This window comes from Hyperolius riggenbachi, chromosome 1 (genome assembly GCF_040937935.1).
Source record: "Hyperolius riggenbachi isolate aHypRig1 chromosome 1, aHypRig1.pri, whole genome shotgun sequence".
Lineage (NCBI taxonomy): Eukaryota > Metazoa > Chordata > Amphibia > Anura > Hyperoliidae > Hyperolius > Hyperolius riggenbachi.
The window spans coordinates 145,815,005-145,835,054 of record NC_090646.1 but is presented as its reverse complement, the minus strand read 5'-3'; the positions used below and the strand labels follow the sequence as shown (position 1 = coordinate 145,835,054).

Here is a 20,050-nt window from a genome sequence, read left to right as displayed (position 1 = left end):
TTGCGCCTGAAAAAGTGACCATTGTGGCTGCGAAACGTGCATCAGGCTGTACTCAAATTATATTATGGTGACGTATTCGTTACTGGTTTTTATGTAACATTTACCCATCTATATGTTTTATACTGTATCAATTCATGCAAATTAATCCTTCCATTCTTCTTATCTCGTATATGTGAAATTAGGTCTATTTGAGGGGGCATTGTATCACTATACAGGAAAAATGCGGCCCTGCAGCCAAATAAACTTTTAACTGAACTATTATTAACAACAACATGTACTTTTATGATCCATATGCAGTATTTAATCACATGAACTGTGACAATTCTATGCTTCCACTGCTGCATTGTAGAGTAGAGGAAGCCCTGCTGAGCAAAATATTTTTCCAACATGCAAATTTCCTCTGACCCAAAAGGAGGCTGCTATTCAATTTGCTTGAAGCATGTTAATTATCCGGTGCTTGTTTCCTTCGTTTCAATTCCCTTTCTGGGTTACTGGAAATTTGTACGAGACATTTTTGCTCAGCACTACTGCTGAATAATGACTGCATAAAACGTAAACAGGAATTTTAACTGAAAAAAGTAGTCAAAGGATCCAACAGCTATACAACGAGTAAAGCAAATACAGAGATGTCATGCATTTCCCCTCACAGTGATCAGCCTTCAGGACTTGAGTCAGAGATTTCAAACGTGAGTTCAAAAGCTTACAGACGACAGAAATAACACTGACCTCAGGCAAAACTTATCACTCGTCATATCTGTACCTATGCTTACCTCACTACGCACAAGTCTGACACAAGGCTAGTATGTTTCACTGTTGCCTAGCTGGACATGTTAACGCACACCTCAAGTAAGAGAAATGGGGAGGCTGACTAATTTATTTCCTTTTAAACAATGCACGTTGCCTGGCCGTCCTGCTGATCCTCTTGCCTCTAAAGCTGGCCATACACTGGCCCGATTTGCCGCCGTTTCGACAGCAGATTCGATCACTGGGATCGAATCTGCTGCCAATCGTTCGCGCTACACGCCGAATTTAAATCCATTTCATCCGATCCCGTCGATCGCTCCGTGCGGAAAATGACCGTCGATCGCCCGCGGGTAGGGAGCGCGTCGCTAGCGGCGTTCGAGTGCCCGACGACCGACGCAATAGAGCAGCAATACATTACCCTGCTCCGCCGGTGCGACTGCCCCCGGTCACCGCTGCTCCGTCTCCGCTGCTCCGTCTCCGCGCTGGTCTCCGGCATGCTTCAGTTCCTCCTGCCCGGCAGGAAGTTTAAACAGTAGAGGGCGCTCTACTGTTTAAACTTCCTGCCGGGCAGGAAGAAGTAAAGCATGCCGGACCTGGAGACCAGAGCGGAGACGGAGCAGCCGTGACCGGGGGCAGTCATGCCGGCGGAGCAGGTAATGTATGCGGGCACGCGGGCGGGAGCGGCGGCAGCAGCACCACCACAACAGATTGTGAACGGTTTCAGGCTGAAATCGGTTCACAATCTGTTTGCAGTAAAGGTAGCCATACGATCCCTCTCTGATCAGATTCGATCAGAGAGGGATCTATCTGTTGGTCGAATCTGATGGCAAATCGACCAGTGTATGGCTACCTTAATACATTTAACCATAGACCCTGAACAAGCAAGCAGATCAGATGTTTCTGAGTGGAGTCTGACTGGATTAGCTGCATATTTTATTTCCTTTTAAATGTAAACAATGCACATTGCCTGGATGTCCTGCTGATCCTCTGCCTCTAACACTTTTAACTCATGCAGATCAGGTGCTCTGACTGAAGTCAGACTGGATTAGCTGCATGCTTGTTTCAGGTGTGTGATCCAGATACTGCTGCAGTCAAAGAGATCAGCAGAACTGTCAGGCTACTGGATCAGGTATTTTAGGCGCCGCTACTGGCAGGTATCTCAAAAATGCCAATGTTAATTATCGGAAATTAATGCGAGCAGTAGACAACGGGATACTATATAGAATTTAATGGCAGTAGCCAATCGTAAATGATCAGTTACTACTATCGATAATGTCGGGGCCAGAAATAATTAGGGGTTTGCACCTTAATGTGGGGTTAAGGTTAGGCATTAGATGGGGAGGAAGGTGAAGTTTAGATATCTCTGGTGGTGGTGATGGAGGGGGGTTAGGCACTTTAGGGTTAAGGTTAGGTGCCAGGTAGCAGATTTTTACTCATATCGGCTTATCCTGCGCCCAACTGAAGTAGCGCTGTCGCAATACGTACTTCCAAGCAACTGGTATTGTTTAAATGGAAATTAATATGGCAGTCTCCACATGCCTCTTACTTCAGGTTCCCTTTTAACTGCAATACACGCAAAATGGCATAAAAAAACGAACGGACTCACATTTTGCAAATTATTAGTGATCCAAAGAAACACATTGAAGGTTTATTTATGTCTTTATCTCAGATGAAGGTGTTTGTGTTTATGCCAATATTGCCATGCTAATTTTAGACTGCTCTAACTAGGAAAAATGGTTACCAGAAACAAAAAAAAGTTAATGTTTCCTGTTGGCCACAAAGCATACTCCACCAGGAAGGCCTTGTGAAAGATACTGGAACATGCTGCTGAGATGTTAAAAGGAACCCGCGGTGTGAGACCTATAGAAGCTGCCATATTTATTTCCTTTTCAAAAATACCAGTTGCCTGTCAGTGCTGCTGATCATTCTGGTCTGTGCTGCAATGTAAACAAAAAGTTAAATGTAACTTGCTGCATGCAAGCTTATGTCCAGTCTCCATTGCAGTTCATAGTTCACAGTGCAATAGCAAGGTTTCAGCACAGCACCGTTTCCTAATAATAACCTTTATGCCTTGCCTGATGAAGAGACATCATTTAATCCCACATTTTCCATTGGACATCAAGAATAGTGCCTATTCGCCAAACTCAGGCCAGGGAGGGGACAAAACTCATCCTACAGAACAAGGGACATAATGATTCTGTGGGCAGCTTGTTTAACTCACCTGTGTTATATGCATAGCTTGTGCTGGAATAATCGTTTTCATTGTCTGCAAAACAAAAAAGATCACCTTGTGAGTTCTGTAGCATGGATGAGAGTAATCTATCACTGACCCAGTGAGAACAAATCAAGAATTACTTCCACCTTCTCCGCCATGTTTCATGGTTCAGCTCATTTCACAGCTCATCTCACTCCAGAGTGATTGCCTAGCCACTGATTCACTCTAGTGCTTGTAATGCATTCCATGGCTCTGATCAATGTGATGGGCAGGAGAGGTGAGGTAACATTGCATGAGAGTCCCCAGTAACAAGTCACTGCTGCATAAATATTTGCTGAGCTCTCATTCAAGAAACACCCATTAAAGCCTGTTTAATAAATGGTAAATATAATTATGGCCTGCGGCTGATAGAACTACATTGTCAGTCCAATTACTGCTGCAGAGCTGCCTGTAGAAGGATAAAGCTTTATCTGCAGAGTATATGAGCTCTACATTAGCAACGGCAATAATCGCATAAATGGGGACGTTTTTACACATTTTTTTTTTAAAACAAACCATATTTTATTGCATAAAGTAAAAGGTAGCAATATAGATTATAACATGTGCGGACAGTTAGCCCCGGTCCTCACTTCCATCTTCAACAGATCCCTGGAGCTGGGCAAAGTTCCCTCCTGCTTCAAAAAAGCTGACATTATCCCGGTCCCCAAGAAGCCAGGGGTCACGGACCTAAACAACTTTAGACCCGTCGCCCTAACCCCGATTATCATGAAGACCTTCGAGAGACTGGTCCTCTCCTACCTGAAGCTTCACACTGCCACCCTGTTGGACCCTCTACAATTTGCATACAGGGCAAACCGGTCTGTGGAAGACGCCATTAACATCTGCCTTGCACATATCACTGAACACTTGGATAAACCAAAGACCTACGCAAGGATCCTCCTCTTGGACTTCAGTTCTGCGTTCAATACCATCTGCCCAAACATTCTGTATGACGACCTGGAACGGCTCGGTGTTGACCCAACCCTTTGCACCTGGATCAAGGACTTCCTTACGAACAGGTCACAGCTAGTGAGACTCGGAAGCTGCTCCTCCAGTGTAAGAACCACAAACACAGGCGCCCGGCAAGGTTGTGTACTGTCTCCGATGCTCTTCTCCCTGTATACAAACAGCTGCACCTCCTCCACGGATACCGTCAAGGTCATTAAGTTTGCGGATGACACCACCATCGTAGGACTCATGGGTGATAAAGAGGAGCTGGAATATCACAGAGAGATCGAGCGGATTCTCAGATGGTGCTCTGACAACAAACTCGTACTAAACACAGCAAAAACGGTGGAACTGATAGTGAACTTCAGAAGGAACGCTCCACCACCCAGCCCTGTCATCATTGATGGCACCGAAGTCACCAGGGTACATAGCGCGCGGTTCCTAGGCACCACCATCACGGAGAACTTGAGATGGGACGTAAACACCTCTACTACCCAAAAGAAGGCCCAGCAGAGACTGTTCTTCCTGAGGCAACTAAGGAAGTTTGGCATGCCCAGGGAGCTACTGACCAGTTTCTATACGGCGACCATCGAATCTGTCCTTTGCTCCTCCATCATCGTCTGGTACTCGGGGGCAAATGCAAAGGATAGGCTCAAACTCCAGAGAGTCATCAATGTGGCTGAGAAGATCATTGGGTCTCCCCTGCCACCCCTGGACCTTCTCCACACATCCAGAATGAGGTCCAGGGCAAATAGAATCGCACTTGATCCCTCCCACCCTGGCAATCACTTTTTCAGTCCCCTTCGCTCGGGACGTCGCTATAGGTCCATCTACACCAAAACCACCAGGCGTAGGAACACATTCTTCCCTCAAGCGATCACTCTTCTCAACTCAGACCCTCTCCCCAATGCCATCTCCTAATCCCCTTCTGCACCTCCGGGCACTAGAGGACGAACGCGCGCCCATAGGCTGACACTCATGTTCATCTCTGCCTAATATAGCGTCAACCGCTCTGTGTCATTTGCTATGTTTGAAATGTTTCTTTTAATTTGTACTATGTGTAATGTTACTTGCACTGTTTGCACCTGCCAATATGCCTTGTGTCCACAAATAATTCCGGGTGCGGCGCCTGTCGCACTTGGCAAATAAAGTGATTCTGATTCTGATTCTGAACAATACCACAGTGTCATGCCCAACAGACTGCAATAGTTGTGAACTAATGGCTGGTTCACATGGACGCTTCGCAAGCATTAAACGCATCATTTTAAAAGAGACGTTTTTAGAGATCGAGCGCTGTCCCGTGCAAGTGAATGGGAGCGTTTAGTAGGAGCTTTTGCAGGCTGTAATGAAAGTCTGTCAGTAGATCCCGGCATCCCGTTTCAAAGCAACATGTAGCTTCTAGAAGAATGCTGTTGCTGGCGTTGCATTTGAATGCCAGCGAAAGCCACTGAAAGCCAACAAAAGCCCCTAAAATCCCAGCCCTTTTTCTTTCTTCCTGCAAAAGCCCAGTAAAATCAACGCTCTCAAACGCTAGACACAGAAAGCCATTAAAAGCCTTCAAAATACATTAAAAGCTTAGCTGTTAAATGCTGGCACTCTTGGGGAAAAAAAAACAAACGTTGTTTGAATGAGACGCTGAGCAGAAGCCAAAACGATTGTTCTTGTTCACTTCGGAGGAAATCTAAAGAGTGGACGGGTTTCCCCGATGTTACTGGCCTCCCTAGTAGCGAACTGCCTAGTCCGCTCTCTGTATCCCCCCCCCCCCCCCCCCGGGCCCGTTGTTTCTTGTGAGAACTTCAAGGGAAGTTCCTCTAGCATGAAGCTGCTCATTATTATTTGTATTATTTATATAGCACTGACATTTTCTGCAACACTTTCCAGAGAATATAGTCTTGTCAATAACTATCCTCATAGTCTTGTCCCTGACTGTCCTCATAGGAGCTCACAATCTAATCCCTTCTATAGCCATATGTCTATCATAGTGTAGGGTCAATTTAGGGGAAACCAATTAAATTATCTTTATGTTAGTGGGATGTGGGAGGAAACTAGAGTGTCCAGAGGAAACCCATACAGACACTGAAATGCATACAAACTCCTTGAAGATAGTGCCCTGCCTAAGATTCAAGCCAGCGATGCAAGGCAAGAATGCTTTCCCCCATGCCACTCATGCATCCGCTTCTCCATTGAAAAGTAAATGCAGCTCAGCCAGGAGCTGAACACAGTCTGTCTAGCAACTGATCCAGAACGGTCACCCAATCATTTTGGATGGGAGATCATTTAGCTTTCCCACTAGCTATTTAGCTAACACTTGCATGAATCCGATTTTGTGTGCGCTGCAACAGTAAGTTGCGCTTTGAGACGTATCATCGCCACTAGTTGTAATTCACCCAACAGAAAATCATTTGCGTCATGCAATTAAATGTTCCAGGAGGCGTTACAATGCAACGTTCTGGAACGCTTTGTCTAATGTGAACGGTAAACATGAAAGTCGACAAACTTTTATGTTACCTTGCTTATCGCATCCTATGTCCGTCAGAACGGACGGCACAGCACCTAGTGGGAAAGAAGCCTTAGTAAATCTGCTAGTGGAGTGATTTTTAAAGGTATAGTTCAGGGGAGACTCCCGTAGCTCAGGGAAGACGCCCATGATCAGCTAAGCAGCCAGCCAATGAAAACACTTGCAGAAAACAGAAGCAGATTAGCTAGTGACTCTTAGAAATGACATGATGGACAGATTACTGACATACAAATGTGTTAGCACTTGCACCGATACTGTATATAACAATGTAAGTGAATGGGGTCATCTATCCACTGCATCAACATGTATCCACACACATTGTTTGCTTTTAATAGTTCCGCTTAAACCTAAAGCAAGCAGACAAAACAAAACGTAAAATTTCAATCAGCTAAAACATTTCTTCCCCTCTTGGCATTGAAGGAAAAAAGTATCATTTGAAGATTATTGAAGAATTTTGTAGAGTACAGTACAATAAAATACAATATAATAAACAGTACCATATTACACATACAGTTCAGGACAACAGACATAGAAAAAGACGTGACAGCACTGGTTAACAGCAAGATAAATAACTGCATGCAATGCCATGCAGTATCAGAACAAGCAAATATGGTTCTGGGATGCAGAAACAGAGAAATAAATACATGTAATCAGGGGCGTAACTAGAAATCACTGGGCCCCCCTGCAAAACTTTAGATGGGGCCCCCACTCCCTGAAAACTGAATAGGGACTGTACAAATCTTTGTCTACAAAAACTTTGTATGATTTGTTATCAGTAGCTGAGCAGATGCAGTCATTAGAACAAATGTGCAGAGAGCAGAAAGTTTTTCTCTCCTTGCCCTTAGTTGTCAGTCTCTCAGGACAGGGCCCCCTGTGGCTTCTGGGCCCCCCTGCGGCTGCATCCCTTGCAGGGTCTATAGTTACGCCCCTGCATGTAATGCAAGTATACTACTGTGACAATCCAGCCCCCGCGATCCCGTCGAGATCTGCTCCCGTTAGCGTACGCAGGAAGTACGGGCGCAGACGGACAACGAGACCGGTTGCTGGATCGTCAGAGGTAAGAAGAAAAGGGCGACAGAGCGTGCCAATCCCGTCTAATCTGCTCCCGTTAGCATACGCAGGAAGTACGGTGAACAGACTGACAATAAAGATTGGTCGCGCAGCTGCCGACAATATGTAATGGGACAAACATCCCCAATCCCGTATTACTAGGCCACTGTTGCCATGCAGGTCTCATGCACTAGAGGCTGCTGGAGGCAAATTCACTGTGTGCGTAGTAAACGGTTAAGATTGGTTGGAGGTGCCCATACATGTACAATTTTGATTGTATATACAATCTGTAAACTAAAAATATCGATTTCGCGCTGGAAATCGGATAAATACACTGCCACCACTGTCTGATTGGATGAATGGAGCAGACAGTCTCCAACTAGGGCGAAGAGACCCCAACGCTATCATAAGACGGTAGCCAGCCCAATCACGTTCAACACGCTCAAGTCACTGTTCGGGGAATAATCACTTCCGACGGCTTAAAGACTGTGAGCAATGTGACGTTAAAGAAAGGTTACTGGGTCCCTATATGATGCAATCTCGAATTGTATTTATAATCGAGAAACAAAGTTATCGATTTCGCACAGGAAATCTGGTACTAGCTAATCCTAGAAGGAAGAAACGGTTATTTACAACCTAGCTAGCAAATCAACAATTTATAAGCAAATCATAAAACAATGCGGTAGTATGACTGACTCTTCAGAGGGCAGATTCGTTATAGCAGCAATCAGATGACAGATGTTAGGAAGTTCCAAGAGGGAGGGTTTGCCCGCGTCCTTGCGGGCTGCCAGGATGTTACTAGGCATCAGATTGAAGGTAAAGGACACAGGACTTTTTGGATCATGTCAGTTTTGTTCCTCACTGTAGGTGGGAGGAGTTATGACACATACAAGTCCAGCCTTGCAATTTGAATAAGGCAATGCCCCCTCTCATAGAAACAAGAATTTACCTGAATCATGATAAGTGTGCTTATCTGCAAACCATACAAGTTGTGTTAAATCTAATAACATTTTTAGGTTTGTCAGAATTTATCAAGAACGTTGATACCAAACTTGGGGGGTTTAGGGTGAACGGTGACCCCAAAATGCATATCTCTGCTTTGGCAGGGCCTACCTTGAATTCAGAAACATCCAATCATGTGGTTGGTTCCGAATTTCTGAATAAGCGGGTTCTTAAGGCCGTTGCCTATTTGGAAAGCCATCTTTATGGCAAAAGATGGATTTCATATTTGTGAGATCACAGAAAGGTCAGCTGGGAGATGGAATCTCCTTGATCCTTCAGCTGAGGTAATCCTGAGAGAACCCCCTGCTGTGATCGGTTCCTAGCAGTCTAGAGGAAGGGGCGGTTTATTAGCTTCTGTCCATCTAATCTCTGATGAATGAGCTATAACCTTCCAGGGATGCTGGAGAAACACTTTCACACGGAGGTGAGAAAAGCTGTAATTAGAAGCTACCAAAGAGCCAGTGTTTGTTAGCATTTGACCAGGGAGAGGAACTGTATTAACCCCTGGCTCCCCTGATCTTCTTATAAACCAAGCCTTTCCCTCTGCTGTCACTTTTAATAGTGGCGACAGGGAATATTTTATAAGGCTCTAACTACTTTTTTAGGACGAATAAACGTTGATTCGTCACAACTACTACATCTGTTTAAAGCGGATCTAAACTCTTGCACATGAGACAGGGAAAACACAGATAAATCCACCCTGTGTCTGTTTTACAGAGAGCAGCCTGTCTAATTCTCCCTTATTTGCATTATCCAGCAAGTGTAAATTAGGGCAGTCAGCAGTCTCTGAACTGTGTCGAAGTTCTGTGGTAATATGTATACACAGGAGGTTAACTCTTTCTTTGCTTCCAGGAACCAGGAAGTAACACTGCAGGATCTCTGTTGGAGTTCTACTGTATCAGCTGAAACAAAGAAATGTTTTTCTTTAAAAGTTATTATGCTGTTGCTTATTTTTTAGAGCAGAAAGGAAGATGGTCTGCTTTAAAGCCACATCTGGAATACAGAGTACAGTTCTGGGTACCACATTACAGGACATGGTAAAAAAAAGTGAGCTAGTAAATGAATCAAAGGTCTCATTTATAAAGAAAGGCAAGACAAACTGGGCTGGTTTAGCTCAGACAAGAAAAGTGAACTTGTCTAAATGTCTTCAAGGGCAATATAAAAGCTTGGCAAGTTACATTTTAATCCCGAGGACAGTACAAAGGTAAATAGGACTTTACTATGTATAGAGGATTTCACCTCTTGTTTAGAAAGAGGTCCATTACAGCATGTACCGGTAGTTATGCATTTAAAAGAGACTTAGAGGCTTCCCTACACTGAAGGACATGTACAGTACAGCTATACTTACCACATATAATTAGAGCCAGCTTTAAAATGCCCTACACAAAACTTTTCTAGAGTCCCTGATTCTACAACACAGCTGGCAGAGATCAAACACAATATTTCATTTTAGCTGCTGCTCAGCGTGGCTCCCTCTGTGGCAGGTGGCACTGCTATCCCAGACAATCTGAGCCTCTGGCGATCTCTTTCTTTACAGCATACAATTTGGCAATGCTGGTTGGCAGAGATGGGACTTTTATATGCTTTGAATAGAAAAGACCAGTCGGTGCCAGCAACAGTATTGTGGTTGAGACTGAAGTCACAGACATATTTGACCCATTTCTTGGCTTTTTGGTTATGGCTGATCAGAACTGAATAGAAGGGGTTTTCAGGTTCAAGATTTTTTGAGGGTCAGTAATGATAACAATTAACAGTCCTGCTGGTACCATATTAGTGCTTTCCCCACCTTTCATTATGCAGGGGTGACAGGCCTGAAGAGGCCAGAAAATGCCAGCCCTGAAGCGAAGATCTTCATTTCTGGCAGTTCAGCCTCAGTATAAGCTTTAGCTAAATGTTTAATTGCAGTGTAAATGGGGACCTCTTCAGCAGGACAGACTCCCGTTCATATTAACCCCTTCATCCTGTGGGGCCATTAGGGCTCTTTCACATCTGAGCTGGTTTTGGACGTTTTGACGCAATGTCGATAGTTTATGGATTTTCATTTTACGTTGAAAAACGCAGAATTTTATTTTACCTTTCACATCTAACGCTGCGTTCTTGTGCGTTGCGTTTCGACACTCTCCCGAGCTTTTATTCGTCCGCCGCTTGTGTTTGCATTACAATGTAAATCAATGTAAAACGCAAGCTCCAAGAAGAGCATGCATTTTTAAAACGTTTCAATGCACACAGTTACAGTTGAAAGTCAAAAAACAATAACTTCACCTGCGTTTTCCTATGTGCTGTAATGGATTGAAAACGCATTAAACGCATGCTCTTAGCTTTTCCAAACGCAAGCTCTGATGTGAAAGAACCCTTATACCTTCTGAAGCCCAAGAGAAGGATTGTGTCCTAGAGATCTAAAAGCACCATTCCATTACACAGAGATCAGAGACATGGCCCAGCGGTATAGCATGACTGACATGTCTGGTTCCAAATGAAAGCAAACGCAGCTATTTTATTTAAGGATGAAAGTAGTAATAAAAACAAGATGTGCATCTAGGTTTTTATTTTCTTTGCTCAAATTTTTGCTTTAACTGCAGTCAATGATCGAGCTATGTGGCAGTTTACTTACGGTATTTAGTTAAATAGACGGTTAGACTGTCATAAAAAAATTATAACATTTAAAATGCACACATTTAAATGTATTTTACTCCTAGAGTAAAATGCATGATACGTTACTTTTTTTCTATGTCACTGTTGCGGTAGGTCATGAACAAACTGTCAGGTTTGGTCTAGTTCATCTCATCATGGGGAAATTATCAGTTATTTTTTCATTTACAAAAGTACTTACTGAACTGTAGTAGTTCAGCCCAATTGCCAAAATAGTGTGCAAACAAGTATGCAAGCTGACCTGACATCTTTGATAGATCCTTTACATGAGTGAAGAAAAAAAAGAGAATACTGAAAATCCCACATAAGAAGTTGGACTAGTCCAAAATCGGTCAGTTTTTACTACCTACAGTGACAGCAACATAGGAAAAAAGTCATTTATAGCAGGATTCTCTGGGAGAAGTGTACATTTTATATACATACATATATATATATATATATATAGATGTTTATAAACATCCTATTTGCACACGCAGTAGTGCAAATAGGACATTTAACTAGTGCCTATTCTACCAAAATGAACGTGCACACGCCAGCAGGAGCGAGCGCATGTTATAACCCCTCAATGGAGGGGCATTAAGTGGTTCAAGGGTCTGAGGATATACTTCACTCTATTAGCACTGACAAAATTGCTTAAAGCGGAATATAACCCAGCATCTTTGCTCTAAAACATTATTTACAGCGTATTAAATGCAACCAGCATTTTTTTTTTTTACTAGACCAGCATTCGAAGGGTTACACACAGAGCTTGAAAGTTCAGTGTAGTGAAATGTGGATGCATCCGAACTTTAGATAATGTTATCTGTGTTTACTTAAATGTATTGAGTGTGGAATGTGACACATTCTCTGACTGTGGAGAAGCAGCTCCACACAGACAGAGTCAAAGCATGTCTGCCTTCACTACATAATGAATAAAACCAGTTATTAATAAAATGCAAAGTCAGCTCACAAAGCAAAAAACTGTACTTTTGGGAACCTATAATATCTAAATGAATAATAATACTTATGCACAAATGCAAATTTGATAACCGTATGGCATATAAAAAGTAGGAAAACATGTTTTTATTGAATATTTTGTCAGGGTTTTGTACCGCTTTAATGATGAAATGTCTTGTAAAATAGAAAAATATCTCCAGTTGAGTTTCTACGGACAAGATCAGCAATGTTTACATCATCCAAATAAAATATAGGACACACATACCTGGCTTATGGACCATATGAATCTGCTTGAACATTGTCTTGTACCAGTCTTTTGGTCTGTCGACTGTCTATTAGGCAAGAAAAAACAAGTAGAGAGGACAAAATAAGATGTAGTAACGCGAAGGATAAAAACAAAAACACATCTCCAACTTATCTAGAAGGAATACCAGATCATAAGGTATGGATGGTGAAGTATCGGATTGGTAAGCCATGCTGCTGGCTGTGCTGTCTTCAGGCTCAGTCTCCTGTGATATGGGTGACCTAGTGATTGGCACACAGTAATCCTTCCCACCTACAATGCAACTATAACTAATCCAACCTGTTAAGCAGCAATAGCAGCCACATTTTTACTTTGTTCCACCTGTACATTATAGCCTTATTTTATTTTTATCAAATATCTCTGACTCAAAGCACAAGTAAAGGCAAAAATATTTTAGTGTTCTAATCAAACAATTTAGTGAGAAGTTTTGCTTACGTCTATGTGACACACACAGAACACATTTCTATCACAGTAATAAGACAAACACGTGCCTGAACAGAGGAACTTGAATAACCACAATGACTAGCTTAAAGCAGTCCTCTGTCCAACACAGGGAAACAGAGATCAGAGCCTATTAATAAAGATGTGGAATGCTGACCACACATCACCATTCATTTGTCCATCAGATTACCCCTTTATACAGTATGTAAATATGGTCAACCTACCTTTATTTTTTTACAGCAATCTGTGAATTGATTACATTAGTATAATTATCTTAAAGTGTTCCTGAAATCACATGAGACATGATGAGATAAGCCTGGGACGTACATAATAAAATTAATAAAGGCGCCAGTTAAAAAGGGTGCAGGAAATAGCCAACAGTAGAAGATCGGTAAATGACAGATACTCTACTACTTAATTTATATCGTTACATGTTGGTAATATTTACAGATATTTTACTATGACCAAACCCTACCTCTACGACACCTGAAGGTGCGTACACACGCACTACAGAAGCAAACGACGGGTCCGTCGGCACCTACCACTGGGCGGACTTTCAGCAGACTGTAGTGCGTGTGTACGCACTGTCGGCGGACTGATAAGGCTGTTCCTAAACGATCCGCCGGGTGGATCGTTCAGGGACAGCTTTGGCTGCTGTAGTGCGTGTGTACGCACCTTAACCCTAAGACCCCCCTGGTGGAGCCTAATCTTAACACCCCCTGGTGGGCTCCTAACCTTAACGCATACCCCCGCCGAAGCCTAACTCTATCACACTCGCTGGTGTGTTAAAAAAAAAGTGCCACCCAGTATGCAATCTGCGGCGCACGCTATTTCTAGCCGCAGTTTGCATAGAGGGTTGCCCTGGGGCCTGCTATTTTATTGGACGCTCTTTTCAACAGGATGAGTCTCAAAACCTTTTCAACTGTTCCAAAGCATGGGTTGTTTGCTCTGTACAGGGGTGGGTAAACAATATCATTGCCATGGTACGAAGGAGGATTGTCAGCCTATGAGAACTTTGCTTGTAGGCAAAAGCACAACCCAAATTATTACAATTTGACCAGAATAGCTTAATTATAGCAGAAACTCATTTGCTACAACAAAGGTTAACAGTTGATCTTAAAGCAGCTGGTCTTAAGAGAAATCAAGAGTTGCGCTGCTCTGCCTGCAATTACAGATCATACATACTGATTAGATTCCAAGGAATAATTAGTTACATAGCTGCAATGTGGTGGTGCAGCAGCAAGGAGAAGCCAGCCAATGGCCCAATGAATGTTCACATTTTCGAATGTCTGCACATTACCTTTTACAGGCAACACTTTAAACCAGTCAGATCGTGACCTTAAAGGAACTAATAACCCATGGTCCTGGTCTCAGTCAATCATTTACATATTAAATGACTGTTGGATATGTTTCACTGTTGAATATGTTTTACTGTTACATTAGTTTGAGGTTTTAACCTTTTTTTTGGACAATTTTCATTGTTTGAACATGCTTCACTTTTTTTATTTGTTTCACTGCTAGATTAGTGGTTAGTTTCTCTCCTATGGGGCACGTCACCGCCGTTGGAGAGTCTATTAGGGATAATTTGTGCACAACTTATGCTGAAGCTAACGCCCCCCTTTACTGTACCTGTTTTGAATGCAAGGTGTGTAACCTGCCCGTTATTTGAGCTCTGCATACCTGTGCAGGTAGTCAATTCAGGTGCAGCGTCTGTTTGGAAGCGCTGCCATTTCCTTCTGCTGTACAAAACTTAAGTATACTTCAGGCTAGCTGCCTCCAGGGGTGTCAGCTTGCATTCAAATTTTAGAATTTAGATTAGTGTTAGCACATAATTTGCATCTGATTTGTATTCAAGGTGTGTATTTAGCCCCAAGGGGCTGGGCATATCTCTGGAGCTTTCACTTCACTTGCAGCCTGTGAGCGCTGCCCATTGCTTGCTGTCTTCATTTACATATTAAGTAACGATCGGTTTTAACACAGGCTAAAATATTTTTTCTTGGGCAAACTTAATTTTTACGTCTTACTCAAAAATTGATCTATTAACCCATTAACTACTTCAATAGCGTTATCTCATTATCTCGTATGAAATAAGTACACTGCTTTTGATCTCAGCCGGCAGTAAATCTCAGTTGTGCTGTAAATTCTTGGAATGCCTGGATCTCTTTCTGCTAGCAGAAAATATAGAAACTGAAAGCAGACGTCCTCTATTATTGCCTCACACTGGTCCCTAGTGACAAGTGGCCAGAAATACACATTACAGCAGTACTAATTAGAAGCAGGGAAATGTAACAAATAAGACATTTTAAAAAATGTGCTAAAATAAATTAGCCTGGAACATTTGCACTGGCTGCTAACGGGTCTGGTTCCTGATCCTAACACATGGCTGCAGTCCCCACTAGTGATTGGGGATGCTGGACCTGACACACAAAGCTGGAAGGAAGTGTGACAGGTGGAGGCTCAGACAGCAGTGTGGGACATCATGCAAAATAAACTTTTACTCATTGCATATTTGTGTTCCTTTCATATAGTTTATAGGGCATTCCTCAAAGCCAAAAACAAACCTCGCCCACAGCTTTTCCAGAGAGCCTTGGCACTGTAGCAAGGGCTTATGGGAGCTCAGTCTGGGCAGGAGGAGGAGGTTACTAGCAAGAGATTTCAGAGGCAGAGGGGAGGAGGGGAGGCTGAGGGCTGGAGATGCTATCAGCTTGTTTGTGTAATGTGACAAACAGAACATGGCTGTCCTCTTTGTATCACAGGAATAAATAATCATAAACTGTTCAAGCTGTTTGCAGCTATAGTTGCTGTGTAAACTATCTAAACTTTAGATAAGATATATAGATAAATTATTTGTTAGAGTTAGTTTATCATCTCGGATCCGCTTTAAGTATGACAGTAGTGGCCATTTCAGTAGTCCTCTTTTTCTAGGTCAAATTAACAGACTCCTCACTCTAATTAGACAATATTTCTGGGGGTAGTCACATTCTAATTTGCCATAACTGCCGTGTGGTCCACTGTGGTCCAGCCTGAAATGAGAGTGCTAGGGAGGCTGCCATATTTATTTCCTTTAAGACAATACAAGTTGCCTGGCAGCCCTGCTGATCTCTGCATGCAGCTGATCCAGTCACACTTCAATCAGAGCACCTAGACTGCATGCTTGTTCAGGGTCTATGGCTAAAGTATTACAGGCAGAGATTCAGCAGCACTGCAAGACAACTGGAAATAAATATGGCAGCCTCCATTTCTTCTCAGTTCAGTTCCCTTTCAATAACGGAAGGAGAGAGCAATATTAAAGCCTAACTAAACTCAAAATTAAATGGGACACATTCTCAAAGTAGTCACATTGAACAAAGTATTACCTCTGTAGGTATTTAAGATTAGTGGTGTGACTCGTTCCTTGCACTGCACCGCAGAAACCAGCTTTCATATGAGCCTGCGGCTGCGCCATGATGTGGCGACAGGGTCATATGCATTGGCCCGCCCCCCAGCTAGTGATGTACTCCCTGCTGGGCAGGGAGGTCATCACTGGGATTCTTGACGGGCACATGCGTGCCCATTGACTTGGATTGCTGCATAATCTGTGAGTCAGGAATGCTGCGGTTTGATACTTCCATTAAGTGTGGAAATCTCTATAGACTTGCATGGCCCTTGCAGTGGTCATACGTAACATGGGGTGGCGCGGGGAGAAGATGGCAGAGTGTATACAGATAGGGGGCTAGGGCAGTCCCTCTAAGGTAAGTAAAGCCTGTCACCCTCTCACCACCCCCCGCCAAATGGCCCAAACCATTTACAAAGCTCCCCTATGATAAGGTTTGTTTATATATTTTGTGCAATAGTGTTCAGATCTCTGTAACCTCCAACTCCCTCTTCATCATAACACCTTTTGCATCCCTTCCTTTTGCAACTTTATTTCCCCCTCTCCTACCCCAAACCTCTTCCTAAATGCATAACCCTTACCCCCTCCCCCATTAACTCTAACCTCTCTCTAATCTATACCCCAACACTAACCTCCTAAAAGTATGCCTAAATGTAACCTCTAGTCTTAGTGCCATCCAAAAAGGATATCTGACATCTGGGGGAATATTGGCTATATGATAGACTGCGCCCTGTAAAACTGATATGCGTACTTTCTCTTTCTCGGGACTGTGCATGTTATAGAGTGTAGGCGTTAGTCAGCAGCACATTGTCTGAGAAAAATTAAAGGAAAGGAAAGAAAAAAGCCAATGTTATCTCCCTTAATTTCAGCCTGCCTTTATAATTACACAGCATTGTGGAAATTGCAGGAATAAAATGAAGCATGCGAGTAAATGTCAGTGTGCAGCGTAATGACCTCTCAGGGCAATCAATAGTCCAGGCTGCCTGATTCCATCTCTTCATAATTACCTTGTGTGTGTGTTAATACTACCAGCTAACAGACAACACAACAAGAGCATTGATGACAAATTATTATAATACTTATCCTAATGGTGAACATCACCAGTACTCAGGCAGAATTAAACATCCACAGAGAAAACGGCTAGACAGCAGCTAATTACGCCTCGCGAGTTATACTTTTCCATTAATCACATGACTTTGGCATGAAGCGAAAATGAAAGACAATTAAGGCTGTTCAATAACATGACTGAGAGAACCCGGAGAGGAGATTTGGTTTCCTCAGATGGTACATGAATAAGAAATGCCTCAGAATTATTAATAGGGTCTCAAAATCGTTGTTTATGAGATGGTTTGCTGGCGGAGGAACCGGCATTTGGCAGCATCAGCAATGTTTTCCATCTCCCACATACATGGAAATTAGATTATAGCGGGCAGTATTTCTCAGAAGCCATTTCATGTCCACTGGCATTTTCTACACGTTTGGAATCTTAGCACTACTTTCACAATCAGAGTGTGTACTGGGGCATAGTGCAGTGTGAAAGGGAACCTGAGGTGACAGGGATAGGGAGGCTGCAATATATATTTCCTTTTAACTCAATGGCAGCTTCAAACGGGATATATCGTTTGAAGCCGCTTGTGAAGTGCAAAACTCTGACGAAATAACTTGTTTGGCTGCCATGTGAGTGGGAGTAAGACGCCCCATTTACCTGCTCCAGCTTCTTCTCTTCCTCCACTGGTGGCTCTGAACTCTCGGCAGCTCTTCTGGGTCTCGGTCACATCCGATTGCATGATACGATGTGATCGGGATCCAAGAGACCATGTCACCATTACAGCACCACCCAGTGATGGAAGAGACAATCTTCCATCACCCCTCTTCCTCTTTATCGAAGCAGCATAAAATACACTGAATACATTCCAAGTACCATTAAAGTGTACTCGAGATCAGAACACTCTGCAAATTTATACTTACCCGGGGCCTCCTCTAGCCTCATGAGGTGTGATCGCTCCTTCAGTGTCCTCGCCGGCTGCTCAGTTTTCCTGGAATCTGCTCCAGTGATCTGGCCAGTCGCATCCTCGTCCACGTCCTGCGCATGCGCAAAATGCTACCTGGGATGGGAGTGCAGCTGGGCCGCGCATGCGCAGAAGAGCGTGACCAGCCTGATTATCAGGGCTGATTCCAGGAAAGCAGAGCGGCTGAAGGAGCGATCACACCTCATGGGGCTAGAGCAGGCCTGGACAAACTTGTCCCTCCAGCTGTTAAGGAACTACAAGTCCCACAATGCATTTGCCTTTATGACTCATGACTGTGGCTGTCAGACTCCAGCTATTAAGGAACTACAAGTCCCACAATGTATTGCAGGAGGGCCAAGTTTGCCCAGGCCTGGGCTAGAGGAAGCCCCAGGTAAGAATACATTTGCTGAGTGTCCTGATCTCAGGGTCACTTTAAGTACTATATGAGAATGACCCCCATTCTCTTCAGTAGCTTCACCCAGGGTTGAAAACTGTGACTTATCAATGAATAATGAACAAAGCAGCCAGTTAAAGTGCATCAGTCTTACATTTTTACAAAGGGATTTCAGAGCAAGTAGTAAATTCTGCCGACCCCTTCCTCCTTCACTAAGATACTCTTATTAGCCAGCTCTCACCAGCAAATCCTGGAAATATACTTATATCTCTTTAAAGCAGCTATAATTATACAGAGTGCTGTGGGAACAGCCATTTTTCACTTTCCATGTTGCGGCCTCCTGGCAAGATGCGTGTGATTTGTCTCTTATGCTATATCTGTATGCTGAGGGTTTCCTCACATCTCCTTTTCATTTTAACTAAGAGCATTAAAATCACCTGAAGAATAAATTGTCTCTGAACTGCAGTCTGTGGAATTCTTTTTTTTTTTTTCCAATTTAAATTTTTATTGAAATTTTTACATACAAATAATAATACAGTAAGCAGTAAGGTAGAGTTCAAGTTGGTTGAAAAGAAAAATGGTTCAACAATTGAAACAATTAACTATTAACTGTACACAGGTGTATTCTTGTATGCTAAGGATATCTGCCGTTAAGTTTTTCTTTAGCTGACCAAGTTGAGAGTTTGGGTGTTCCTTGGATGAGGAACGGGATCAGGGTTCAGAGCTGATTGTAAAGGGAAATTCCAGGGAGTGGACAGGATTCCACTCATTTGTGGGATGTGTGGGTCAGGTGTGGGGTCAATCTCTGTAGGGGCAAAGCCAACTACCTACAGATTAAAATGTGGGAAGGTTAGACGTTAGTGCTCTGAAGGGGGATTGATAGTGGAGGTGGGTTAGTCAACTTGGTTAGGTTGTAGTATCTTTTTATGTGGACTAATTGGGGAAAGAGTTACCGTAAGTGACTCCTGAGTTTGTAGGTGAAGGGTAGAATTTTGTGGAGATACCCTATGGCCTATGGGCTATGGGTGGAGAGATAACATAAGGTTGGATAGAGTATTGAGAGTTGGGGTAAAATCGTGATTTTTATTGGAGAGGCTCTCCATTTTTATATTATTGAGAGCCAGGTTGATAATTGTGTCTGGTTTAGGGATATCTGGCGAGTTCCATTTTTGGAGGAGGGCTTGTCGGGTGGCAGAAAGTAAATGAGATAGGGCTATCTTGATTTTGGGTGGTGCTAAATTGACATCTACGTGGAGCAGTGCGGATTCGGGTAAGAGTTTAAAGGGTGTGTCTAATAAAGTTGCGATTGATTTTTCAATGGCTTCCCAGGTGGGTCTGATTAGTGGGCAGGTCCACAGTATGTGTAGTAGTGTGCCATGGTTCCTGCAGCCTCTCCAGCAGAAGGGGTTGGGAGGTAGTGAGTATTTG

At 43.2% G+C, this 20,050-nt stretch overlaps 1 protein-coding gene across 15 annotated transcripts in view; it reads right to left on the bottom strand.

The window, feature by feature from the left end:
- SORBS2 (sorbin and SH3 domain containing 2) overlaps window positions 1-20,050 on the bottom strand; it is a 403,972-nt gene that overhangs the window by 94,053 nt on the left and 289,869 nt on the right. For all 15 annotated transcript variants that reach the window (XM_068278687.1, XM_068278672.1, XM_068278679.1 and 12 more), the window contains 2 exons: window positions 12,367-12,433; window positions 2,966-3,010 (listed from right to left, as the gene is read on the bottom strand). In XM_068278687.1, coding sequence (XP_068134788.1) covers window positions 2,966-3,010; window positions 12,367-12,433 — 112 coding nt within the window. The remainder of the gene's footprint in view (window positions 1-2,965; window positions 3,011-12,366; window positions 12,434-20,050) is intronic.